At 44.2% G+C, this 27,141-nt stretch overlaps 2 protein-coding genes across 14 annotated transcripts in view; one reads left to right on the top strand and one right to left on the bottom strand.

The window, feature by feature from the left end:
• The window catches only part of PRRC2C (proline rich coiled-coil 2C), an 80,956-nt gene extending 77,945 nt beyond the window's left edge, over positions 1-3,011 (bottom strand). For all 13 annotated transcript variants that reach the window (XM_082228986.1, XM_082228987.1, XM_082228995.1 and 10 more), the window contains exon 1: positions 2,905-3,011. The gene's annotated coding sequence lies outside the window, so the exon portion shown is untranslated. The remainder of the gene's footprint in view (positions 1-2,904) is intronic.
• Positions 3,012-6,451: 3,440 nt separating this feature from the next.
• LOC309535704 (dimethylaniline monooxygenase [N-oxide-forming] 4-like) lies at positions 6,452-24,807 on the top strand. Its single transcript, XM_082229083.1, has 8 exons — positions 6,452-6,660; positions 8,460-8,648; positions 14,214-14,376; positions 15,417-15,559; positions 17,717-17,916; positions 19,937-20,292; positions 21,164-21,236; positions 24,216-24,807. The coding sequence occupies exons 1-8, from the start codon at positions 6,529-6,531 to the stop codon at positions 24,628-24,630; spliced, it is 1,671 nt and encodes a 556-aa protein (XP_082085209.1). The 5' UTR covers positions 6,452-6,528; the 3' UTR covers positions 24,631-24,807.
• The last annotated feature ends 2,334 nt before the right edge of the window (positions 24,808-27,141 follow it).

Genomic DNA, 27,141 nt, shown 5'->3' with positions numbered 1-27,141 from the left:
ACTGCTGATAAGAAGCTGGGTGAGATGAAAGCATTTGGCAAAGACACCAAGGAAATAAGAAGAATCCTCATACAGTAGTGACTCCACTCTAGGGTAAACTTCTTCTACCAAGCTGACAGTAATCAGCAGAACTCATAATGATAGATTCAGAATGGAAATACAGCAGTAAGAAGTAAACAAAAATTCTCGTCAAGCACTAAGCATTAGGCAGTTGAAGCCAGAAAAGTTAAAAATACCAAAGTATATTCATACATCCCACAGTAGAAATTTACAGTGGTACTTTGGCTTAAAAACTTAATTCGTTTCGGAGGTCCATTCTTAACCTGAAACTGTTCTTAACCTGAAGTACCACTTTAGCTAATGGGGCCTCCCGCTACTGTCGGAGCACGATTTCTGTTCTCATCCGGAAGCAAAGTTCTTAACCCGAGGTCCTATTTCTGAGTTAGCAGAGTCTGTAACCTGAAGCGTATGTAACCCGAGGTACCATGTATAGGTAAAGAAATAAGAAATGGCTGTGATCTTACTTTAAAAATTTCAGAATTTGACTTAAAAGTAGGACCAGAATTCCACATTTTGCTTTTCATACATGCCATGACACTGCCCTCTGGTATGCATGGTAACCCGCAGCAGGCAACTTTGGAACTGCACAGCCTGTAGAATTCTATCAGTTATATTTTTTAACCAAAAAGTTGTATTGAAAAATATGTCTAGCCCATCTTGTAGTGTTAAAAACTCAGATATATAAGCTAGGCACCAAATGGCTCCTTAAGTCAGGTTAGTCACCAAAGTAGAATGCCTAGTTGCCATTTTTGGGCCAGACAGCTCAAAAGTCGTATTTTTCAATATGACTTTTTGGTTCCTGAAATTCATCCTGAGTGTGCAGATAAAATACAATGGATAGTGTGTGAAAACAGGCAAGGATCCTCAGGCATGCACCTTTAGATGGTGGAAACGTCAGGCGCCATCCTGGTGCCCGGCCATCTTCACATGGTCACAAGTGGCCAATAGTCAGGTGCAAAATGCACTTGGCAGATTTTGAATGCTGGAGTTCCCTCCTATAGAAGCTTGCTTGCTTTCTATGGTGAGTGTAAATGAGGAATGGGGCACTTGGTTGCTTCTCCACCAGTCCACTCACCTTCTCCCGAGCAGGAAAGGTGGCAGAGGCCTTATTGGAAACTGCATAGATGAGACCCCCCCTAGACTGATGAAGGGGATCATTTCTAGCTCCAAACTAGGTAGTGGAGAGAGGATCCAAGGATTGTCCTGAACACAGAGGTGCAGCTTGAGGTCAGTGACAAGGGGAGTGACCGGGTCCCAATGACCACAATATCCAGCTTGGCCACCAAAGCAAGTAAAAATTTGTTGCAGGAACACCATTAGGACATATTTTAAGCTAATACAAGATGGTTTAAAGAGGCTAGGATGGTGATTGTTTATATCAAGCAATGGCCTGTATGGGACTTATTCACTTTATCTCCCCCTCCCAAGTTTTTCCTCTTCCTCACCAATTTCATACTGATGTCATATAGACTAGGCTTAAACAGCCTTCCTCTCCTTAAACAACACCAAATGTGTGGTAGCCAAATAATGGCAATACAACCATAGTCTCTCCTAGGGAAGATGCCCCAACTTTAATATATGACAACGATTACCAATCTGCAAATGACAACAACTAATTTGTACCAGTTCTTGTGTCTTCAAGATGCTAGAAATATTGCAAACATGTGAACCAATGAGTAAGTTTATATTTTCTCAGTACAATGACTCCAGTGAAGAACTCCATGTTTAGGAAAGCTGGTAAGAGTGTAGGTAACAGAATTGAAGCCCACTGAGGTCTATCCTCAGATGGCAAATAAATCACTTTTTCTTCCCCAATCAACCCCCCTTCTCACATACACTGGCATCAATCATCTCATGGTCCTGGGACCAAAGTACTTGAAGGTGCACCTTTCTCCTTTACAGTGCAGTTGAGGGTGAAAGTGGGAGAGAGGCCTTTCTCCACCTCTGATGGAACTCCCTTGAGTGGGAGGTCAGGCTCGCCCTTCCTTAGCCACGTTCCGGCAAATTCTGAAGGCATTCATATTTGTCTAGGCCTCTGGAAGCGGAAGGTTCTTTTAGGCATTACCGGTTTCATTGCTGACGTTTTAATTACCAGATGGGGTTTTCATCAGGTTTTATAGACTGCTAGCCGCCCTGAAGAACCCTTCAGGGGGCAGGCTGGGGTGGACATTTATTAAGAAAACAAACACCACCAGCCAGCCAAATGTATCCCCGAGGGGGCTGCCGCAAAACCTCACCCTGCCTGACGAAACGAATTAAATCGGGCGGCGGTGGTGCATCCCAAGTAATAAAGGATCCGCAGCAGCCTAGGCCTGGGTTAGTCAGGAGAAAGTTACTCATTTTTCCTCTCCCAGGGAAGGAATCTGGGGAAGAGGAGGGCGGCGAGGGGAAAGGGACGCGCCGGAAGCTCACGCGTGAAAAGGGAAAAGGGAAGCGGGGACGAAAGAATGGCGCCGGAAAGCCCTCAAAGTGGGAAAGGGCAGGATGCGAAAGAGGGGGGGAAATAAAATAAGGCCGCGGCCCCAATTCCTCCGCGCTCTTCTCCGCCCCCCGCGCCCCCCCTCTCCGTTCCTCCGCCGCCAAGCGGAGCAGCATCCCTGCCCCATGCAGAAGCGGGAGGAGGAGGAGGAGGAGGCCGGAGCCGCTCCTCTTTCTCTCACTCCGGCCCGCCGCCCTCGCCTCAGGCCCCGCAACTGCCCCCTCATGCGCCGGGTGCGGAAGGCGAAGCCTCCCACGGCCGCCGGCTTGACGCGCCCCGCTCCTCCCCGGCGTCCCCCTCCGCCCCCGCGCTCCCTCCCCGCCTCCCGTTAGCCCCGCGCGGAGCCGCCTCAGGCGCGCACTCACCGAGGCCGAAGCAAGCGCCTGGCGTCGCCTCCACACACAGCGGGGCCAAGATGGCGGGCGGGTAGCCAAGCCGGCGGCGCCTCGCGAGCGTCTGACCTCACCGCGCACGCACGCACGCGGCGGCCAGCCCCACGTGACCCTGGGGCTTCGGCGCTCTGGCCGCCGCCTGCCTTCCGTTGCCGACGCCAGAGCTGGGAGTGCGGCGGCGCCACCTACGGGGCGCCTCGGGAACGGCAGCGGGGCTGTGCTGCCGCGCGCCTCTAAACAGGAGGGCTGAGTTTAGTTCTCCGGGTTGGTACAAGGCGGATCCAAGAGGTTTCCATCACTTTGTGGACCTCTCAGCTGCACCTGAGGCAGCTTGAAAAGTGAGGGCAAGGAGGTGGTGCTGGATATGGGTCATGAGGAATGAGGGAGAAAGAATACAGAAGAAGATCTGTTGGAAAACAGAAGAAATTAGTTATTTCCTGCCTTCCCCTGTGCCCTGCTCCCTGGCTGTCGAGAAGAAGAGTGTCAGAGCAGTATGTGTGGTGTTCACCCATGGCAAAGGGAATACTATCAGGACACAAGAGAGCTGGTTGTGTTATAAGAATGCCAAGGTGTCATAAATGAAATGAATGTTCATAAGTGCACATACATAAGTACATCCTGAAGCCACCATGACTCTCCATAGACCTCAAATGAATAGGGGAGATCTGGGACAATGGATTCAAGAACTAAAAGAATGACCCAGACAGACCAGGATAAAGTGATCAGCAAGCATTATCAGGTATCTTGACAGGCAGGAGGGAAGCCACTCTTTCACATTTCTGTTGTAGACCTCCTCTTTCTGTGCTGCTGGTATGATGCTTGTAAGGTGGCCTTTGGTGGGGGGTGGGTTGGGCAATTTCTTACATACTTTTTCTGGGTCCCCTCACCTCCATGCAAGACGGGAAGGGGGAAGGACTCTGTTGCAACAGAAAAAGAAAGACTTTGACTGGTTCCTGCCTCCATGAATTCTTCTCTGACCAGTAATGGACCTAAGGGACACGGAGTCCCTTGATGGGGAGTTGGGCTGTAAAAGCCAAATTTTCCTTATCAGTTTCTGCAGTTATATATAACAAGATGTGTACCCTCACTCTTGCTTACCTGTGTGGTGTGGAGTGATCTGGGATGTGGTTTGGTGTTGAGTGTTTGATATGGTGAGGGTTCTACATGCGTCTGGGGAGGACCAGCATTTTGGGGAACACCCAGTGGCTTTGCCCATGTGCAGCACCCAAGAAGCCCGACAACCACCGTGCAGCCTGCCCTTGCCTAGCTGCATGGACAGCTGGTGAACACCTTGTGCTTACTTTTCACTGGTCTACAAAAATGTGCTTCTACCTATTATACACTATTATAACACATAATTTTAAAATGAAGTTATAATTCCATCCATTCTTCTGTCTCCTGCAAAGTGTTGCATTTTGGGTAGTCTGTTACATGAAGCGGTCAGTCTGAGTGATTGTTCTTTGGAACATTAGTCTCTTCAAGGCCACTTTGTCTTTCTGCTATGCAAAGCTGATAAGAGAGGCGCTGCTTGCTAGCAAAATACAAAAATGCATCTTCTATTCATAGGTGGGGGTGCACGGAGAAGAGAAAAATAGTTTAAACTTCCAAGTCTATGTTTCTGGCTCTACAGTGTAAGAACACAAACGGGAACACAATCCTTCCCTTACTCAATTGACAGAGATTATCTGATTAATACTGGACATTTCTGGCTTTGGGACTTAATGATCCTTACATTAAGTGTGTAAAACAATTGCATTAAAAAGCTCTGGTTAGCTAGGTACAGTATCTGCTTTTATACAGGACAATGACACAGACACATTGTGGTTGTTACTGTGAGAACATGTTTATGCAGACTCAGCACTTAGCAGGCTGTGTATCAGAAACATGTCTTTGACAGAGGGTGAGAGCATAGGGGTGCGTTCTACGGGTTCTGACATACTTCCTGGGCCAGGTCATGACACCCAGGTATCACACGTACAAACACACATCCAGATGCAAACACACAAGGGTGCCACATACACAGACGTGCCACACATTCAACAGCAGGGCCTGAAATTTAGGCAGTAAGGATAGCAGCACCTAAGCATGTGCAGAGTCTATTCCTCTGCTCACCAACAGCTGCAAGCTGTGCCCACATGCTTAGGGTTAAACAGCACAGATTCCAAAGCAGATGGCCTCACTTTTTTTGAGAGAGGGGAAAAAGAAAAAGAAAAGAAACCACTAACTTCAAGAATGGATTCAAGATTATCAGGTACCTCTTTTAGGCCTGAGCTGAAGTTCCTTGGATTCAGATTGCCTCTCTTCCTGCAGCCAGGATTAAAGCAGCAAGCTTTAGTCCACTCACAATTACTCTCTCCCCACAATTTATAGATAGCCCTGTTCTGCTCCCATCTCCCTTGCCTGCCCACCCACAACCCAGAAGGCTCCCACCTGCAACATGAGGAGAGATTATCGAAACCTCAGGCACACAAATCAGACCACACGCTGTCCATGACCTCTCCTTACCCTTTGGGGGGGGGCAGGGAGCTAGAGAATGAATTTGCGGTGACATTCCCACCTGTGTCAAAGTCACCTAAAATCCACAGCAGACAGATCATTGTTGAGAGAATAGCACATAATTTAATAGACCTCTACCATGTCCCCACTTCCTCTTTGTTTTACTAAACTTAAAAAGCCACAGATGTTGTAACCTTAGAGCCAACTAAAGAGCTGTAGACTGATGAGCAGGAGACAGGGGAATTAAACAGTGATGTTATAATCCTGCTCTCAGCTGCATTCAGGACGTTTACAAACTTTCCACTGTTGCGAGTACATTTTCTTGGAAACAGTAATAACGACAGCAAAAAGTGTTACGTACTGAAGTTCTCACCCTGGGCCAGCAGGGGGATACTGTAGATAGTTTTCACTCAGGTCCGCATATGCAAATAAGGAATTGAAAGTGACGTTCAGGGATTGGATAGTTACAGAAAGTTGTTACATTTAGATTGTACTGGAGCTCTATATAAGCAGACTGGCTGAACCCTTCAGCCCTGTTCTGTTCTGGCCTGTGAATAAAAAAGAGCTGTTTGAAGAATCACTGTGTTGTCTGATATGTTCACCCACAACTTAACAAAAAGCCTCTTTTTTTGTCTTCCCCTTTGGTAGACATAGAAGAGCCAGGCATAGAAAAGCATACTTTGGGACATGAATGTTATTTGCTTGTGCTTATTTTAACTACTTGATATATTTTGCTGAATATTGGTTATGCTTCTGTCTCATAATTTACGGAAGTGTGTTGCTTGGTCACAGTGAGTAGTGTGAACATTCTGGGGGAAGGGAAGAGTCAGAATGCTTGGTAGCAATGGGAAATACACAGCACTCAAACACACCAAAGTGAATACTGCTGCTTTGTTAACTTCACTACCAGGATTGACAAGTACAAACATCTGGGAACAGTTACTGGGATTGGGAAATACCAGTTTATGCAACATTCATGTGATTTACAGGAAGCATGACCTTTGCACTTTCCTTGTATGCGGAAGAAATAACTTGTTAGCTAACTTCCTCCTGTAGAAGTAAGTGTGCCGAGAAGTTTCTTTCCAGACACCAGACTGAGTCATGGTGCGAAGAGTGGCAATTGTTGGAGCAGGTGTGAGTGGACTGGCCTCCATCAAATGCTGCCTGGATGAAGGGCTGGAGCCAACCTGCTTTGAGAAGAGTGATGGCATCGGAGGACTGTGGCAATTCACAGTAAGTGGCATAAACTCAATTTAGAGCTTTAAAGAAAGTGATGGCATTCTGCTTCAAAGTGGGTACAGGTGTGCCTCACTAGTGTGGTAAACCTGCTGTGGAAGCATGTTTCCACATTTTGTTTTGACATTAGGCTTTTCATACTCTCCACCTGTGTAGACTGACCATGTGGGGAAACTGGACAGTTCCCACCTTTCATTTACATGCATTCATCTGAAGGTCAGAACAGAGAGTGCTGGTAAGTTACTTTCCACACAGCTGGGAACTCTGTAAAAGAATAGTTGTACTTGCGTAAGTTCTATTGACACCCTGAATGTATAAATTAGGGGCAAGAGCAGTCTGAATAACCCTGCTTCCTCCCCCACCCAAGCTTCATTCAGCTACACATTTTGAATGCATGAAAATGCATGTACAATCTTTTGTTCTCCACCAGAATCAGAGGAATCCTGTTTTGTGCTTCCTTTCAGCAGACACTGGCTTTGCAAAGTCTTAACAAGTTGGAATAGAGGTTATATTTTCTGAGAATCCTCTGGAAAAACAATCTCTCAAAGGACCTGTTGATGGCATTTTACCATTGCACTGTGGAGAGCGTATTAACTTATGGTCTGTGTGTGTGGTTTGGGAGTTGCAGGGTCAGGGAAAAAACAATGCTATCCAGGGTTGTAAAGACTGCAGAGAGAATAATTGGGTGCACTCTTCCCACCTTAGATCAAATCTATACTGCCAGGTGCCAGAAGAAAGTGGCAGAGATAGCGCAGGACAGTACGCACCCCGGAAATGATCTCTTTCTGCCTTCTGGAAGAAGGTATAGGGTTACAAAGGCCAGGACTAGCCGCCTGAGAAACAGTTTCTACGCAAATGCAATTCTGGTTCTAAATGCAGCATAAGGGGTCTCTATAGTATAAAGGTAAAGGGTAAAGGGACCCCTGAACATTAGGTCCACTCGTGGCCGACTCTGGGGTTGCGGCGCTCATCTTGCTTTATTGACCAAGGGAGCTGGCGTACAGCTTCCGGGTCATGTGGCCAGCATGACTAAGCCGCTTCTGGTGAACCAGAGCAGCGCACGGAAACGCCGTTTACCTTCCCGCCGGAGCGGTACCTATTTATCTACTTGCACTTTCGAACTGCTAGGTGGGCAGGAGCAGGGACCGAGCAGCTCACCCCGTCGCGGGGATTCGAACTGCCGACCTTCTGATCAGCAAGTCCTAGGCTCTGTGGTTTAACCCACAGCGCCACCCGTGTCCCTCTCTATAGTATAGTGTATTTTAAAATGGGGTTTCAGAGTTTTTAGGGGTTTTTGAATGTTTTGTGTAGTTTTGTGGTAGTTTTGTGTAGTTATATAGTAGTTTTATGTAGTTTTTATGCAGTTTTTATGTAGTTTTATGTAGTTTTTCAATTTCATTGTTCTGCATGGGACAATGACAATAAAGATATTGTATCGTATCGTATTGTATTGTAATCTGGTGGCATCACTGACCCACCTTATAGCCCAGGATTGCTAACAGAAAGTTATCAACACCCTGTCAAAACTACCACCCACAGAAGGTGAGTTTTTTGGTTGATACTAAGAGCCTAGGAAGCTGCTTTATACAAAGTGAGAACCTTGGTCCATCTATCTCAGTATTATCTGCAGTGATTGGCAACAGTTCTCAGATGTCAGGCCTTCTGTAGGCAAAGCAGACGGCCACTATTCTCTGACCCTTCCCCTTGTAAAGTTAGTGTTGAAACCAGTGTAATTTCGCAGTGTAAATGATTTACTCTGGCATCTTACTTACTGTGTAACTGCTACTGCCACACAGGAAACGCCTCAAAAGGGAAGAATTGGTGTTTATAGATCGGTTATGACCAACACCTCCAAGGAAATGACCTGCTTCAGTGATTTTCCGTTCCCCGAGGATTGCCCCAACTACCTGCGCCACTCTGCGCTCCTGGAGTACCTCAGGGCGTATGCCAAGCATTTCTGCCTTCTTGACTACATTCGCTTCCAGGTGAGGGGGAAACTAACAGGCAGATACTTTGCAAGGAACAGGGCCAGAGAGTGCTCCATCTGTTCTAAGGCTCTCCTCCTGCGTTGCAGGGGGTTGGACTAGATGACCCGCAGGGTCCCTTCCTTTTCTTTTTTAAATTTAAATTGCTTTATTCATTTTACAAATAAAAAAAAATCCATAACCAAAACAAATATAAAGAATGGAAAATAAAAATATAAGCTCCACAAAAAATGACAAAGAAGGAAAGGAAAAAAAGAGAAAAGAGAGAAAAAGAAAAGAAATAAAGAAAAAAACACAAACAACAAATATTTTTCCATTACACAAAATCATTCCTGGACTACAAACCATATTTTATAAAATCTATACACAAAGTTCCTGGACAGAATTTGCCTTCATATTTCTACCCTTCACATTTTTTCCTGTTCCTCTATTGTGTCCCTTATTTGCTTTCTTTTGACTTCCCTCTAGCTCTTTGCGGTTTTTATACTGCACTTACTTTTAAGTAATCTGTATTTAATTAGTGAACAGAACTTTTATCTGTGAATTTAATCAAGGGACACCCAAGTGTTGTTGGAACCATGTTTTGTTAGATAATTTTTAAAACAGTCCCATTCTTTTTTGACCTTATCTCCCAAGTGGTTTCTTATTAAGTCTGTCATCTTGGCCAATTCAAGGTATTAACACAGCTTCATTTGCCCTTCGTTTTTAGTTGATATTGACTCATCTTTCCAATATTTAGCTATTAATATTCTGGCTGTTGTTGTTGCATAAATAGTGTTGTTGCATTCTTTTATTTTCTTTTGGAATGTTTACTGTTAAAATGCCTAATAAAAATGGTTCTGGTTTCTTTAGAAACGTGTGTTTTAGCATATATATATATTTAGTTCTTAATATATAATGTCCCAAAATTGTTTAATTTAAGGACAAGTTCACCACATGTGGAAGAAGGTTCCTATATTTTGTTTAAACCTCCAACACTTGTTTTTTTTAAAAATTGATTTTAGCTAATTTGGATGGGGTCAGTTACCATCTGTAGGTCATTTACATAAAGTTCTCTTTAATCAGATAGAATGCTGTAAATTTTAAATCTTTTTGCCATAATTCTGCCCATTTTTCTATTTCAGTTGGGTAGCGAAAATATTGAGCCCATTTCACCATCACTTCCTTTACTTCTTCATCTTTCAGATTCCAATCTAATAATAGTCTATGTTTTTGATAGTGTCTTTCTATTATTTAATATTAATTCTTTTTCTAGATCTGTTATCTTTGTATCCAATCTGTTTATTTTTTAATCAGATTTAATTATTTCATTTAGGTGGTAAAAGTTTTAATTGGTTATTTTCTTCTTCTATTATTTCTTTATAGGTAGGCCAATTAGTTTCCATATTTTTCTTTTTCACTGTGATTGCCTCTAACAGAGACAACCACCAAGGGGTTTTTGGTTCTAATAGTTTTTTATTTCTTTCCCATACTGCAAAAAGCGATCTCCTTATTACCGTATTTTTCGCCCTATAGGACGCACTTTCCCCCCTCCAAAAATGAAGGGGAAATGTGTGTGCGTCCTATGGGGCGAATGCAGGCTTTTGCTGAAGCTTTGAGCGCGAGAGGGGTCAGTGTGCACCGACCCCTCTCCCTCTCCAGGCTTCAGGAAGCTATCCGCAAGCCTTGCAAGCCCGGCGGGAGGTCCCACGGGCTCCCAAGGCTTGCGGGCAGCAGCCTGCAGCCCACAAGCTCGGGGGACAGCAGGGAGGCGCAGCACCGCCACCCCGCTATTCCCCGATCTGGTCTGGAGGCTGGCGGGGGGGAGAAGCAAGCCCCACAAGCTCGGGGGATAGCGGGGAGGCGGAGCGCCATCACCCTGCTATTCCCCGACCTGATCTGGAGGCTGGTGGGGTGGAGAAGCAAGCTTGCTTCTCCCCCCCCCCCCTGCCAGCCCCACAAGCTCGGGGGATAGCGGGGAGGCGGAGCGCCGCCACCCCGCTATTCCCCAACCTGGTCTGTAGACTGGCAGGGGGGGAGAAGCAAGCTTGCTTCTCCCCATCGCCAGCCCCACAAGCTCGGGGGACAGCGGGGCAAGCCGCTGCCCCACGGAGGCTAGAGAGGCTGTCCCTGAAGGCAGAAGAGGGAAACGGAGCGCTCTGTCTCCCTCTTCTAACTTGGGGGTAGCTGAGCAAACCTGGGGGGGAAATAAAAAATTTTCCCTTGATTTCCCCCCCCCAAAAAAAAAACTAGGTGCGTCCTATGGGCCGGTGCGTCCTATAGGGCGAAAAATACGGTATATGGTTAAGGAATCCTCTATGCATTTTGACTTTATCGTATCCTAAATAACCATGCCAGCCGAACCTATTGTCCCAGTTTTCAATGTCTAGTATATTGGCAGTTTTTAATATTATCCATTCTTTGAGCCATACTAGACATGCAACCACGTAATATAATTTAAGGTCTGGCAGAGTGAACCCTCCTCTATCTTTTACTTCCATTAACAATTTAAACTTAATCCTCAGCTTTTTACCCTGCCAGATAAATCTTGCCAGATCTTTCTGCCAATCTTTCAAACAATTTAACACATTTATTATTGATATTGTTTGAAAGAGGTACAACATTTTCGGCATCATGGTCATCTTAATTGTGGCTATCCTTCCCCATAAGGACAAATTTAGCCTCCCCCAAATTTCTAATTCTTTTTTTATTTCCTTCCATGTTTTGGTATAATTATTGTTGTATAAGTTTATATTCTTTGCTGTAATCCAGATTCCTAGATATTTTGCTTTGTTTGTTATTTTTCACCCTGTCATCTTTTCTAACTCTAGTCTTTCTTGTTCTGCCATGTTTTTCACTAATAATTTGATTTTCATAGAATCATAGAATCATAGAATCATAGAGTTGGAAGAGACCACAAGGGCCATCGAGTCCAACCCCCTGCCAAGCAGGAAACACCATCAGAGCACTCCTGACATATGGTTGTCAAGCCTCTGCTTAAAGACCTCCAAAGTAGGAGACTCCACCACACTCCTTGGCAGCAAATTCCACTGTCGAACAGCTCTTACTGTCAGGAAGTTCTTCCGAATGTTTAGGTGGAATCTTCTTTCTTGTAGTTTGGATCCATTGCTCCGTGTCCGCTTCTCTGGAGCAGCAGAAAACAACCTTTCTCCCTCCTCTATGTGACATCCTTTTATATATTTGAACATGGCTATCATATCACCCCTTAACCTCCTCTTCTCCAGGCTAAACATGCCCAGCTCCCTTAGCCGTTCCTCATAAGACATCGTTTCCAGGCCTTTGACCATTTTGGTTGCCCTCCTCTGGACACGTTCCAGTTTGTCAGTGTCCTTCTTGAATTGTGGTGCCCAGAACTGGACACAGTACTCCAGGTGTGGTCTGACCAGAGCAGAATACAGTGGCACTATTACTTCCCTTGATCTAGATGTTATACTCCTATTGATGCAGCCCAGAATTGCATTGGCTTTTTTAGCTGCCGCGTCACACTGTTGGCTCATGTCAAGTTTGTGGTCAACCAAGACTCCTAGATCCTTTTCACATGTACTGCTCTCAACCCAGGTGTCACCCATCTTGTATTTGTGCCTCTCATTTTTTTTGCCCAAGTGCAATACTTTACATTTCTCCCTGTTAAAATTCATCTTGTTTGTTTTGGCCCAGTTCTCTAATCTGTCAAGGTCGTTTTGAAGTGTGATCCTGTCCTCTGGGGTGTTAGCCACCCCTCCCAGTTTGGTGTCATCTGCAAATTTGATCAGGATGCCCTTGAGTCCATCATCCAAGTCGTTGATAAAGATGTTGAATAAGACCGGGCCCAAGACAGAACCCTGTGGCACCCCACTAGTCACTCTTCTCCAGGATGAAGAGGAACCATTGATGAGCACCCTTTGGGTTCGGTCAGTCAGCCAGTTACAAATCCACTGTGTGGTAGCATAGTCAAGACCGCATTTTACCAGCTTCTTTACAAGAATATCATGGGGCACCTTGTCAAATGCCTTGCTGAAATCAAGGTAGGCTACATCCACTGCGTTCCCTTCATCTACCAGGCTTGTAATTCTGTCAAAAAACGAGATCAGGTTAGTCTGACATGACTTATTTTTCAGAAATCCATGCTGACTATTGGTGATCACAGCATTCCTTTCCAGGTGCTCACAGACTGTTTGCTTAATGATCTGTTCCAGAATCTTCCCTGCTATTGATGTCAGACTAACTGGGCGGTAAATATTTGGGTCCTCTCTTTTCCCCTTTTTGAAAATGGGGACAACATTTGCCCTCCTCCAGTCTGCCGGGACTTCGCCTGTTCTCCAGGAATTCTCAAAGATGACTGCCAGTGGTTCTGAGATCACATCTGCCAGTTCTTTTAATACTCTTGGATGCAGTTCATCTGGCCCTGGAGACTTGAATACATCTAAACTAGCCAAATATTCTTGTACTATCTCCTTAGTTATTCTGGGCTGTGTTTCCTTTGCTGAATCATTTGCTCCAAATTCTTCAGGTCGGGCATTGTTTTCTTTATCGGAGAAGACTGAGGCAAAGAAGGCATTGAGGAGTTCAGCCCTTTCTGTGTCCCCTGTTTGCATTTCACCATCTTCTCCTCTGAGTGATCCAACTGTTTCTTTGTTCTTCCTTTTGCTACGAACATACCCATAAAAGCCTTTTTTGTTGCTTTTAACCTCTCTAGCAAGCCTGAGTTCATTCTGTGCTTTAGCTTTTCTGACTTTGTGTCTACACGTGCTGGCTATTTGTTTGAATTCCTCTTTGGTGGTTTCCCCCCTTTTCCATTTTTTGTACACATCCTTTTTTAATCTTAATTCAGTTAAAAGTTCTTTAGATAGCCACCCTGGCTTCTTTAGGCACCTTCCATGTGCCTTCCATGTGCCTTTTATCTTTGTTTAATTTAAAACCTGAGACCTGACCAAATTTGTTTAATTCTACCAATGTTTCTATTATACTTTCTGTTGGGTTTTCTGCCGTTATGATTAAATCATCAGCAAAAGCTTTTAATTGGTAAGATCTGCTGCCCAACCTAATTCCTTTTATTTTTGACTCCTCTCTAGTTGCTTTTAATAATGTTTCCAGTATTGTAATAAATAGAAGCGGTGATAGTGGACATCCTTGCCTGGTGTCTTTAGAAATAATAAACATTTCGCATAACTCATTATTTATTATGATTTTAGCTTTTGGGTTTCTATATATCACATTTAACCCTTCCAACTCTACAGTTCTAATCTTGAGTCTGTGCTTACATAAAACAGATTGTTTTTGCACCCTGTTTTCTTTTTAAATTTTCTTTTAAATTTTCTCATTTTACAAGAATTATCACATAGATAGAGTTGCACAACAAATATAGAACTTCAAATCATTGACTGCTCCCTCCCTCCTTCCTTCATATGTTATTATCTGTTAGTGATTTAATGCCATGCAAGCTATCACAATACCACAGTTCAAGAGGAAAACCACTTTGACCCGTGCTTTCTAGGCACAGAACAGGCAAAAGTGTGGACAAGCCTAGCAAGCATCATTTGAGTTGCTTTATTCTGTTGTGTGTTGTTGTTTTTTTGCTTTTACAAGACCACCGTATGCAGCATCAGAAAACACCCCCATTTCACAGCCACTGGACAATGGGTGGTTGATACTGAGACTAATGGGGAGCAGACATCGGAAATCTTTGATGGCGTAATGGTTTGCAGTGGCCACTATGCAGAGATCAATCTTCCACTGGATTCTTTCCCAGGTGTGTTTTGAATGCATTACCTGAAACAGCACATAAGCTAGCATGATTGTGTTCCCTCTCTCCTCAGGCAAAAGAGATGTGTACTAAAATCTCAGAATATCTGGTACCTTCAATCAAAGGAATTAACCGTGCCATGAAATCACGGATAGACAAGAGTTGCCATGTCTGATTGGTACCAGTGGTTGGCCTGTCATCGGGCAGTGGAATTTGAAGGCCATGAAGGGTGGCAGAACAGAAGGCACACCTGACCCACAGGGCACAATCCACAGGGAAGTTCTCCCATACAAGCCCTAATGAAATAATCACAAACAGCTGGTCATTACAGTTGCAAGGAGAAAGTTGCCCTTTGAATTAAGACTCCCCTTTACATTTGAGAAGATTTGATGTTTCTGCTGGTAAATTTGAAAATGTTTCTATTGTTTCCAACAGTCTCTGAAAAACTCACAAACAGGGCATGAGCTTAAGGGCCTTCCTAACCCATTTTTTATCCCCAGCATGCAGTAGTCCGAGATATACTGCATCTGAACATGAAGGTTCCATTTAGCTTTTATGGACGACAGCTATTGACAGACCATGGATTATTATTTTTTAAATCCTCTATGAGAACTTGAGAGTCTCCTTGTTCCATCAGCCCAAGAATCTGGATAGTTGAATTCAGGTGGTACTCGGAGGTATCTTGCCTTGGAGTTTCCCCTTAGCCTTTGATAAGTGGATATAATAAGATGGCAGTATATATCCGGCACTGTGCTGAGCAGCAGCTAAGGAGAAGGTGGACAGTGGAAGGTGGACAGTGGAATTTGCTGCCCAGGAGTGTGGTGGAGTCTCCTTCTTTGGAGGTCTTTAAGCAGAGGCTTGACAACCATATGTCAGGAGTGCTCTGATGGTGTTTCCTGCTTGGCAGGGGGTTGGACTCGATGGCCCTTGTGGTCTCTTCCAACTCTATGATTCTATGATTCTAAGGGGGAGGGGGATCTATTATCCAGTGGGAAATCTCTTGCGAAAAAAGGGTATAAAAGCATTTCCTTCTTTTCCCCCCTCAGGGATTGAAAACTTCAAGGGTCGCTACTTCCATAGCTGGGAATACAGAGATCAAAAAGGGTTTGAAGGGCAAAAAGTCCTTGTAGTTGGTGCTGGCAACACTGGAGGGGACCTTGCGGCTGAGATCAGCCACACAGCTGCAAAGGTACCACCATCCTTTATGGACAAATAAGTGCTGAGCTTATTTCAGTCTTGAGTGGGAGATAAATCACATCATCACCCCGGAGCAATAACAAGAATAACATATTTATAGATTGCTTTCAAGTTTAGCCCTTACAACAGCCCTTTTAAGGTGGTTTTTAATTATTTTTACCACTAATTTTGTTGTTTTTGTGTAACCTGCTTTGAGGGTGGTGGTGGTAGCTGTTTTTACAATCAAATGCTGTAGAAATTTTAGGGGGGGGGGACTAACTAACAGCCTTGTAAGGTAAATCATTATTATTATTCCCATGTTACAAATGGGATTAGGTGTGTTGAGGTTGAAAGAAGCAGCTTGCTTAAGTCTACTTAGTGGGTTCGTGGTAAAGGCAAGATTTTAACTAGGAACTCCTTGATTCATGACGGTTCCCATCTCTTAGCCACTGTGCTTCACAGCCAACCATTGCATTGTCCGGAATGTGCATATACTTCAAATTTTAGTCATCACTACCACTCGGGGCCAAGGCTTGTTATGATTATGGCAAATTCAGCCCTTTCCCATTGAGAAATATTTGTCCCGTCCTGTCCCCACCCAGAAACTGCACTGGGAGGGAAGCCTGCACTGGTGCCAATGGAAGCTTCTCAGCTGATAAGATGCAGGTGGCGCTGTAGTCTAAATCGCCAAGCCTCTTGAGCTTGCCAGTTCGGATCTGTGTGATGGGATGACAGCACTTAATCTTTAACTTTTTTACCTCTCAGCTGATGTAGATAGAAGCTGGGGAGGGTAATTTTCATTTGGAACATAGAATGGGGGAGGGGAGGATTAATCTCTCCCTCCCCATTCCCTGTGGTCCATCTCAAACTTCCAACCCAACCCTAGAGCTATTTACATCCTTTTTAAAAGTACTTGTTAATAGTCTTCACATAAGGAAATGGAGTTTCCCTTGGCCCTTACACTCTGTGTTTTGATCTTGATCAGCCTCCCCCCGCTTAGTGCCTTCCAGGTATTATGGACTACAACTCCCTTCAGCCCAGCCACTATGACCAGTGGCCATGTCCACACCACAGCTTGTTTGTTAAGGGTGCTGGGAATCATAGCTCTGTGAGGAGTAAGCTACAGTTCCCAGGATCCTTTGTGGGGAGCCATGTGCTTTTCTTGTATGGTGCAAATGTTGGCTGGAGGTCACCAGGTGGGGGGTGGCTGATCTAAATGATATTCAAGGCAGCTTGTTGTTGTTGTTAGAAATTATATACTGCCCTATACCCAAAGGCATCAGGGCAGTTCACATAAAAATATCACAGTATATAAAATAAAAACAATAACCCAATAATACCTCCCCCAAAAGATCCACATTTTAAACGGGTATGGGATGTTGATCAGCTTACAGCAGAGTATGCAATTCATACAAAACTCTGGAAGGTTCTTGGTGGTGGGACATGATCTTCTGCACTCTGGTCCTGCTTCCACCGCTGTCCTTAAGTATCATGTCAGGAAGCACCAGATGTGATGCTTCTCCTCACAGAGGCCAGATGGCATGTGCTCTTGGCTCAATTTTTGTTGGTGGGGTAGCTAAGAGGAGAAAGGTGGTCTCTGAGCCTCTCCCCAGCTCTCTGGTGCTTCTGCCACTTTAAGGGGTCTGTAGAGAGCCCATTTGTTGCATTCCCTAGTCTGCACACCCTTCCACTTTTAGTCCCAATGTTGCTGCATTATTGCCCTCTAGAGGGGCATTTGCATTTCAACATTTGTGGTATAAAAAGTTGAAGGATTTCAGCAGGAAATTACGGGACATGCACTGATTGGAAATGTGGTTTTCCACCCTGAAACTTCTTCAGGAACAAACAGTATTGAAAGCAGGATTACATATAACTGCCCCATACTATCAGGACCACAAACACTCATGAATGCACAATGAAAAGGACATATGGAATGGCTCTTGGTATGATCTTGGTCTCCTGATTCAACATCTCATGGCTATTTCCTGAGGAGTTACTTTTGCTATTAAGATAATGATATTGTGTGAGCAATATCAAAAGGAGCTGTCCAGCCTTTGGGCCTTGGTCTCTTTGTCACTCCATCAGACCAGTTCTCACATGCTCTCAAATCATCTGCCAGGCTGTCAGCAGCACCCTAAGGATATTCTTCTTCACTTTGAATCCTCTTCAGGTCTTCCTCAGCACCAGAAGCGGAGCATGGGTGGTAAGTCGCATTTCAGAAGCTGGCTGGCCCGTTGACATGGCCTGGACAACTCGCTTTTATGGGTTAATTGAAAAGCTGCTTCCAGAAGGCACCGTATACAAGCTAATGGCAAAGAAGATGAATCGATGGTTTAACCATGAGAACTATGGCTTGATCCCTGTTAAAAGGTAATCTTCTGAATTAAGAATGTGCAAACAAGAATGGCCTGCTTACAGAAACTGAAGTTTCTGAGATTAGCATTCTTAAGTAGTAATTAACCTCAATGGGTGGACAGTATCTATTGGGAGGGGGGATTCATTTCCCAAGGCATTTTGAGCAAATTTCTCTTCTTCAGCATCACTAGCCACAGTTGTCAAGGCACATACATATTGTCAAGGAGCTCACTTCTTGTTTCTATGAGTTACTTCTACAAAGAAGATCATTTTGCTGAAAGCTCACTGTAGCTGCAACAGTGCACAATAACTAACTATACGCTAGAGTGTGATTCTTGTCATACAAAGCTTTGCTGGATTTTCGTGTCTAAGGCATTGAAGTACCCTTCAGTGCCTTGGACATGAAAATCCAGCAAAGCTTCATATGACAAGAATGAGCCAGTGCGAAAGGAGCACTGGCTTCTTGTACGCCGTGACAAAGGCATGCAGAGGACGCAGCATGAGTCTTTCCCCTCCATGTTCTCATGAAGGTACCACAGAGTGCTTACCAGTCCTTTCTTTCCAGCAAGTATCACTCCAAGAAAAGTCCAACAGTGAGTCGAAGAATGTAAAGTGCTTCACAAAGCAGGTCCAAGCAGCAGCATTTAACAAAAAGTGTCAGGCAATTTTATTATCAAAATATTTATGGTAACTGGGGAAGGTGGTGGCCTGGCAGCACCTGCCTCTACTGAACCATCAAATCCCAAATAGGGATACCTGCTGTGGTGGATGACCCTTGCTCCGAAAGGCGGGGCTAAAATGAAAGGGTCCAGGAACTCAGACCAGAACAAATTTCATAAAATCATACACACACTTTACAAAAAACAAAACTATACAAGAGAGAAAAACTTCAAATAATTGGCTCAGAAGGTAAGAAAATGGCTCAGAAGGTAAGAAAACAAGAAACACCATCTTATACAGCTAATTAACACAAACACTTACACTTAAATCTCAGTAGGCTGAGGAATGGAACAAGATGCTGTCAAAAGCCCAAATAGACGCTGAGCTCAGCTTGGCTGGCTGCTGAGAGCTCCCACCAATTCAGGTTTTATGAGAACTTATCGACTACGGGCATTCACCTCTTCCACCCAGTTGCCTGGTGGCTTCATCATATATCTTGAGGCGGCAGGTGAAAACATTAATCTATAATAATAATAACAACAACAACAGTTTACAGTTAGGCCCAAATTAAAATAACTGCCAACCCCAACTAAACATTTAACCAACCCCAACCCAAACAGAGGACCCCAAATTAAAACTGTTTAAAACATTTAAAAACATTTTAGCCAAATTGCTCCAACCCAAGTTGTTCCAGCAATGTCCTTCTGGCTTCCCAGGAGCCTCTTTGAGCTGTTCAGGATCAGTGCGGGCCCCGCCCTTCCAGGCCAGGGGGAAATGGACCTTGCAGCAGGGAGCAGGTCTTTCCACCACACACACGGCAGCAGCAATGTCCCTCTGGCTCCCCATAGCCAAGCCTTGAGCTGGTTAGACAATCTATGGTCTTTAAATGTGTTTGTGGGGGCTATTGGTTTATTTTGTTTTATTACATATTGTATCCTCATTTTGTATTTTTATGCTGTGAGATGCCCTGAGATCTTCATATAAAGGGTGATCTGCAATTCTAACAAAGAAATAAATAAATTCCATGTATCTGCTCCTTCCTCCTCAGAGATCAGACCCTCCAAGTGTCCATATTTCCCAGAGACATGCCTGATTTAGAGAAGCCGTCCTGGTTTCTGATTGGGTCCCAGAATGTCACACTTTTCCTTAGGATGTCCCTATTTTTTTGGATAAATGTTGGCGGGTATGAGAGATTCAACTTGTAGAGGTCAGGGGCAGGGAGGAAGCCAGAAGAATGCTTGTACCCACCAACAACCTATTTAACAGGCATGCCTATCATATCTCAGTGGCATAGTAGGAATTGTCCTTGGTAAAGAGGGATAGCTGGTGGTCACATATGGACTCATGGTGTTTCTTTCCACTTTCCGCTATTTAGCAATTCAGGGACATCTTTAATTTTGAATGATGAGCTGCCTAGCTGTATCCTTTGTGGAACTGTGACAGTAAAGCCAAATGTGAAGAGGTTTGCAGACACCTCTGCCATCTTTGAAGATGAAACAGTAGAAGAGAATATAGACACGGTCATCTTTACAACTGGCTACTCTGCCACATTTCCCTTCCTGGAAGAGTCTCTGCGTGATGCTTGCAGGAGCAGCACATCTCTGTATAAGCACATCTTTCCTCCTCACCTAGAAAAGCCCACCTTGGCTTTCGTTGGCTTTATAGCATTAGCTGGACCCATTCTGCCAGCAGTGGAACTTCAGGCACGTTGGATCACAAGGGTATTTAATGGTATGAATGAATCATTTTATTGTCATTTTCCAGTTTATGCCAAGGGGAAGCACAACAACGTTTAACAAGGAAACAGCAATTGTAAGAAGGTATGAAGGAGAGGAAATGGTTGGCACTCCTACTACGCCTTGACCTGCTGATGCGAACACTCCTGCTTTGCATAAGGATGGGGTAGACATAGGATTAATTTGAGTAATTTGGCCTTTAAATAGTTTCATGTGTGCCAGATTAAAAACTAAAACTCCAATAAGAGCCCTGCTGGGTTGAACCAAGCACTCATCTGGTCCAACATCCTGTTCCCACAGTGGCCAACCAGGCGCCCACGGGAAGCTCACAGGCAGGACCTGGGTGCAACAGCAACTGGTACAGGGGTAGAGCATAGATCAGCCCTTTTCATCTCCATGCACAACACTGTCATCAAAAGTTAAAGTTACAGTATATAAGGCTTCAGCAGTTTTTCAAAAGTTAGGTTGCATTCCTCCTAGAGAACAGAATTTCTTCAAAGTCTTGTGAAGAGCTTCTAAAGTTTGCTGGACTGGGGTTGGGAGTTGTGGTGGCCAAAAAGGCATTTTGAATCCTACCCCCCGTCTAATTTGTTTGTACTTCTGCAAACCTTGGGTTCCCCTCAGAGCTGCAGACAATTTTTTTTGCATGTGTGTGGATGATGTCATATATGGACTTTCTGCTACCACAACATCTAATTAGGATTCATCTCAGAGTTACACAACCATCCCAGTGTGGACTTTAGATTCCTCAAGCCTAACAGGCCATCTCTCACTAAAGGCAACTTGAATCAAAGCAGCAAGTGTACTTTCCTTTTATTGGCTGAAATACAGAAGTTCATATTTGTCATTTTCTTTCTCATACTCAGGGTCAAGTGAGCTCCCTCCAATGAGCAGACTGATCAGTGAAGTTGCTAAAAGGAAGAACGCACTCCTTAAAAAGTATGAAGTGCTATATATTATTGTGCATGTTGTATGGCTGTAATCATTCAGGGCTTATCCACACTTACCTTTTGCTGTGCTTTTTCCACACAAAGGTCCATGCTTTAATGCTCTGTGTGCAAGCGTTTTCCTCCCCCCCCCCGAAAACCTGCTCTTTAAAGCGGAATCAGGGCAAACGTCAATCTGGGTTTTCCATGGATTGCTGTTTGCTCCAATTGAGCTTTAAAGAGCAGGTTTTTGCAGGCCTGAAAAGAGTGGAGGAAAGGCAAGTGGACCACAAAAGTGGTCATCCCCTTGGTCTTTTAAAATGGTAGAGCCTCCAAACTAACATTGCTTTATTCCATTGGCCTCTTCATCTATAACTTTTGATTTTTGTTGTATCCAATTACTAGTTTTTCTACCTTTTAATGATATTCCTACCATTGCACAAAACCATGGCCTGCTGTGTTGTTCTTAAGCTGTTCATGTTTCTCTATGTCATAGTCCATTTTTTGGATCCATAACCCATCAGAGGCAATATGCACATAATGAACACTTTAACTTGCAAATCTAACAAAATCTAAGAATGGCACACCTTAAAAACAATGGCTTGATTTTGGGAGTGGAGAGAGACTTGCTTGTTTCCCAATCAACTTTAATTGCACCACCTGAATTTGCTGATATGTGTCTGAATAAAAAAACAGCAGCACTCTAGAAGAGCCCTGAGTGGGGGGAAATATACAGAACTGAGAATTTAATGGCAGAAAAGAAGAAGATGCCATAAGCCTGTGGAGTGCTTTGCTCATGCTTTTGGGAGGTTCAGAGATGACTTCAAAGAGTAGTGAAGGACCTCAGGCACCTCCCTCCCCAGATATTTGCTGCTACCCCATTTACCCATTTTCAGAAACAACATGCTAAGGTCCCATACAACATGGATTAAATTTTTAGAAACCTTCAGGTGGTTAAAGAGATCTCCTTCACTTTTTGCTGCTCCTGCTCTGATTGGCTGCTCTCTAGAAGTTTTTCATCCATGAAAATAGTGCCATCGTGTGGTTAAAGAAGAGTTTCCACCACACTTGAATTCCCAGTCTTTGTCCGACCACTGAGCAGAAAATACATGGTCATCATTATCATCCTTGTGCCGGATTTCGCCATAAGAAGCAGTAAATTTTTGTCAGGAGCAAGATGAGAAAAAAGAGCAGATTGTACAAATGGTCGTCCTTTCCTCTCCTCTCCTCTCCTCTCCTTTTTTGATTCCTTTATGCTAAAATGTTGTGGGTGAGAAATGGGGGAATGGCAGCATTATCAATAATTCCATTATTCCATTCCAAGAAACAGATGACCAGACTTCTCACCTGAACCCAGATGCTGAACCTAATGCAGTGAACTACATTTGGCATCAAACAGGAAGAAGTTCATTTGCTGTTCAGACATATATCAGAAAGGCATTCAAGCTGCACCCTCACAAACTGGGCCACTGGGACAGTCTGGACAGCTCTGTTAAACCTGCCCCAGCCCTTCGCAGTATACTTCTGAGCAATATTCTAAGTACTTGCTTATGTGACCTGGGACTCACCTACATTAGTAAAGATACAGCGATTTGAATGTGCTATAAACATCCAACACCAGATGGCACCAGAGAGCAGAAAATTTTAAGACACGGTTTTCCATAGAGATTTCTTTCTTTTGTTATGATGATCTAATTTCTGACTTACTTAAAGCGTTGTCGTCCCCCCCCCCCGGTTTTCTTATCATGGAGGGTTACTACTACTACCACCACCACTAATAATAATAATAATAATAATAATTTCATTTCTATACCGCTTTATATTTTAAAGAAAAAATCTCAAAGTTTATGCACATTTAATACAGTAAAGCATCAAATAAAACAATCCAGAATAAAACAAATTCAAGCTTCAAGGAAAATCTTTCAGATCCTTCTCCAAGGGACATTTTGCTTCCCCTGTATTTATTTACCTACTTAATTTATATAGCTGCCTCATGTAGGGAGCCAGTGTGCTGTCGTGGTCAGAGTGTTGGACTAGGACCTGAGAGGCCAGGAAGTTCCCTGGGTGAGCAGCTGGAATACTGCAGAACCAAAAGAGGGAGGTAAAAAAAAAAAAGCTTCATCAAAAGCAAGCCCAGGGGCTTCAGCATTGCCCCTACGCTAATGGGCTTTACTTACCCCATTGAATTAGAAAAGAATTCAATAAACTGGTGGACCTCTGGGTTGCATTTGATGCCAGTGTTTTCATCCTTTTTTGATTCTATGATATCAGCAGCATGTCTGATTAGCTCCACGGCATCCTAACATGATTACATTTAGCAGTGGTCTCTGATTGACTAGGATAACTAGAGAAGGAATGATAAAGAGAGATAGCAGTCACTAAAGCAGCAGCATAGGCTGAAAAAACAGCCTTCTAAAATTGCTATTTTTGAGACAAAGATCAAATTGGAAAATACTTGGCATAATGCTAGGCTGTTGAAATTTGTTGGTGAGCCCCTGGGTTCAAATCATTTCCTCAGCCATCAAGGCAACGGGCAAGTTGCTCCTCTCAGCCTAACTACTAGAAAAAAGGACAAGGAAGGTTCTCCAGGATGTTGCCCCCACCTCCAGCCCCCCAAGACACTGGGCCCTGCCTCTTCTGCCCCCAACATTCCTGTGTTTGGCTCAAAAGTCTAAAAGGGGCTTCTAACCACATTTGGCTAAATAGTTAGAAGCCTTTGTGTTACATTACCCAAGTCCCCAGTCTTGAGTAGGCTTCAAACTGCCTCCACACTGAACAAGCAAGCATCAGAGGAGAGGAGAGGGCCTACCTGGAGCGCAGGACACAAGGGGGCGGAGCTGGTCCATGCACACCCCCCGCCCCCTAGGTATGTTGAATGCTCATGTGACCAGACTGTGGAGCACTACAGTCACCTCTGTGGCTACAAGACAGGTGACTTGTGCTTACTGGGCCTGAGAAGCTTGACACTCTTTCCATTTCTTTTCCACTTTAGGGGTATTACTGATATTTCCAGCAAGAGAGACAAAACCAGGATAAGATTCGTCTCCTACATGGATGAAATTGCTGCTTGCCTAGGTGTGAAGCCCAACGTGCCGTTGCTTTTCCTATCAGACCCCAAACTAGCCTGGACGGTTTTCTTTGGCCCCTGCACTTCTTATCAGTACCGCCTGACTGGACCTGGAAAGTGGAGGGAAGCCAGAGGTGCAATCCTGACCCAGTGGGACCGAGTTCTAAAGCCCCTGAAGACACGGGTCGTAGAAGACTCCCCCCAACCTGCTACAGTTCCCCACTGGCTCAAAGCCCTGCCCATATTTCTGGGGGCCGCCTTGATCATTCTTAAATACCTGCCTCCTGCATGGCTACCAAGAACAAATGGATGGAGTGTATTAAATTCGTTTCATGTTTAGTGGGTTAGGCATTGTTCACAATGCCTGGTCACACCAGTCTTGGAAAATTACTTATGACCCAGAGAAGCCATGTGCAGAGAGTCAGGCACACACAATGGAGATGTTCTTGTATTTTGTGGGTCCTGTAGGCTTGGGGAAATGATATTATAAACTTAGCATGTAGTTTGACTAGATAAATGTGAAGTCTTTATTTCCCAATTATTGTTTAATTGTGAGGGTGATCTCTGTGTTGTAACAGTGTAGTCAGAGAATAGTTTACTGCCATGGTTCCCAATGTGGGGCCCACGCAGGGCCGTAGCTGGGGTGTGTGTGTGTGAGGTGGGGCCCCGCCAGGGGCGCAGGCGATGGGGTGTGTGTGCAAAATAGGCTAAAAATATGTCCATAAATATTGATTATTGCCTCATAAGAAATGGCTAGGCACAATCTGTGGCTAGGCACAATCTGGACGGTTCTGCCAGGGGTGCAAGATCACCTACCTACAGCTCTGGGCACACACCCCACAGGGGGGCAATTTGATTTCTATGGGGGGCAATTTGAGAGTGAGTTATTAACAATGAGAGGACGCGGGTGGCGCTGTGAGTTAATCCACTGAGCCTAGGGCTTGCTGATCAGAAGGTCGGTGGTTAGAATTCCTGCGATGGAGTGAGCTCCCATTGCTCGGTCCCTGCTCCTGCCCACCTAGCAGTTCGAAAGCACATCCCACCTCCGGCGGGAAGGTAAACGGCATTTCCGTGCACTGCTCTGGTTTCGGTGTTCCATTGCGCCAGAAGCGGCTTAGTCATGCCTGCCACATGATCCGGAAAAACTGCCCGTGGACAAACGTCGGCTCCCTCGGCCAGTAAAGTGAGATGAGCACCGCAACCCCAGAGTCGTTTGTGACTGGACTTAACTGTTAGGTGTACTTTACATTTTTTTTTTTTAAATTAACAGTGAATGGCCTTTTAGGCTGCCTCCGTGTGAATAGGAGTTCACTTTTTTAATAATAAGAATTATATGTCACATTGGGGGGGGGAGGCATCAGGATTTTAGAGATGCTTAGGTGGGGCATGGCCCCCCAAAAAGGTTGGGAGCCACTGGTTTACTGGGAAATGAGTTTCACTGTATTCCACTTGCTGTATGAGTAAGTGGGGCTTTTGAATTGCAGCGGGAATGTTTGTTTTGTATAGGCCATGTGGCACAGTAATATTGTTGACCTATGAGGAAACAAATTTGGAGACAGCAGCAGTTTATCTGACACTCCATATAGCTTTGATCTTCTGCAACCTTCTCGTCAGGCCAGATAGATCACGGGATGTTAGTATGCAATCTTTTCTTCCTTGGCCTTCAATTCTTTCAAACGGCAGCAGATTTTAGCTATAACAAATAATAATAATAATAATAATAATAATAATAATAATAATAATAATAATATTTTTTTATTTATATCCCGCCCTCCCCAGCCAAAGCTGGGGTCAGGGCGGCTAACAACAATAAAATAAGACAACATTTAAAAATCATTTCATTAAAAATACATATGTCACTTTATAGTTATAGTTTAGAATGCTCCAATCTAGCTTTGTTTGAGAATAAATATCTGCAGGCACTAACTGTAGTAAAGTCAGCCCTTTCTATTCCTCTACAAGTAGAGGCAGCTCCCCATTTACACGTGTTCAATATGTGTGTGACTGTGTATACGCACGTCACGCAGAACCCGGAAGTAACCTGGAAACATCATAAAGCATTGAAGACACATCACTAAAAGGGGTGGGGTGGGGCAGGGCAGGAGCGGAACGGGGTGGGGTGGGGGGTGGTTTGCAGGCTTTTTCAATGGGTTTCGATTATATGTGATTTCACCACTGTGTGTGGTGCCTCAGAACGTAACCCCCACTTAAATGGGGGGCTGCTTGTAAATTACAAATGAGATCACTGGGGAAACATTTTCAATTCTATAGCAGAATCACAGGCATTTGTTTTCTGTTTTTTATAATAATTTTTATTGGTTTTCAATTACAATCCAATAATAGCCTCATTATAACAATACCAATTTATAATACAATTATTAATACCAATCATTCAAATACCACATTATACGATTTAGATAAGGTGCTAGAATTGATGGCTTGATTACTTGCTTTATTTCTGCATTCCAAAATCTTATTAATTTCCATTGCATTCCAGTCATAATATTAATCCCTTGTACAGCAACTGCAATATTAATAACTTCTATTCATGTTGACACATTAAATGTTTTATAAAGCTACAAGTGAGGCACTCAGGCCATAGCTGTCAAGCGTCCCTTATTTGGAGGGACAGTCCCTTATTCCAGCACCATGTCCTGCTGCTGTCCCTTATTGATGATGTCTCTTAAATTTCCCAGCTTTCAAAGGAAGCAGCTCCTCTTCCTCCCTCCCTCCCTGCCGGCCAGGGAGGAGGGAGGCTCCAACTGGGTTGCTTGGCTGCGTTGCTCACCCAATAAGGAGTCTAAGAATGACTGGGGGTGGAGCTTGCATGCCTTGTGCTGATCAAATCGGC

Source organism: Podarcis vaucheri (assembly GCF_965113315.1).
Source record: "Podarcis vaucheri genome assembly, chromosome: 6".
Lineage (NCBI taxonomy): Eukaryota > Metazoa > Chordata > Lepidosauria > Squamata > Lacertidae > Podarcis > Podarcis vaucheri.
Note: the sequence above shows the minus strand (reverse complement) of the source record. Positions and strands in the feature narration are given on the sequence as shown.

What these genes read in the sequence shown, in the direction of transcription:
- LOC309535704 (XM_082229083.1), top strand. Translation starts at nt 6,529, where the DNA reads ATGGTGCGAAGAGTGGCAATTGTTGGAGCAGGTGTGAGTGGACTGGCC. An exon ending in TTGACTACATTCGCTTCCAG is followed by an intron (nt 8,649 to 14,213) that starts GTGAGGGGGAAA and finishes TGCTTTTACAAG; the next exon opens with ACCACCGTATGCAGCATCAG. An exon ending in GATCACAAGGGTATTTAATG is followed by an intron (nt 20,293 to 21,163) that starts GTATGAATGAAT and finishes TCTCATACTCAG; the next exon opens with GGTCAAGTGAGCTCCCTCCA.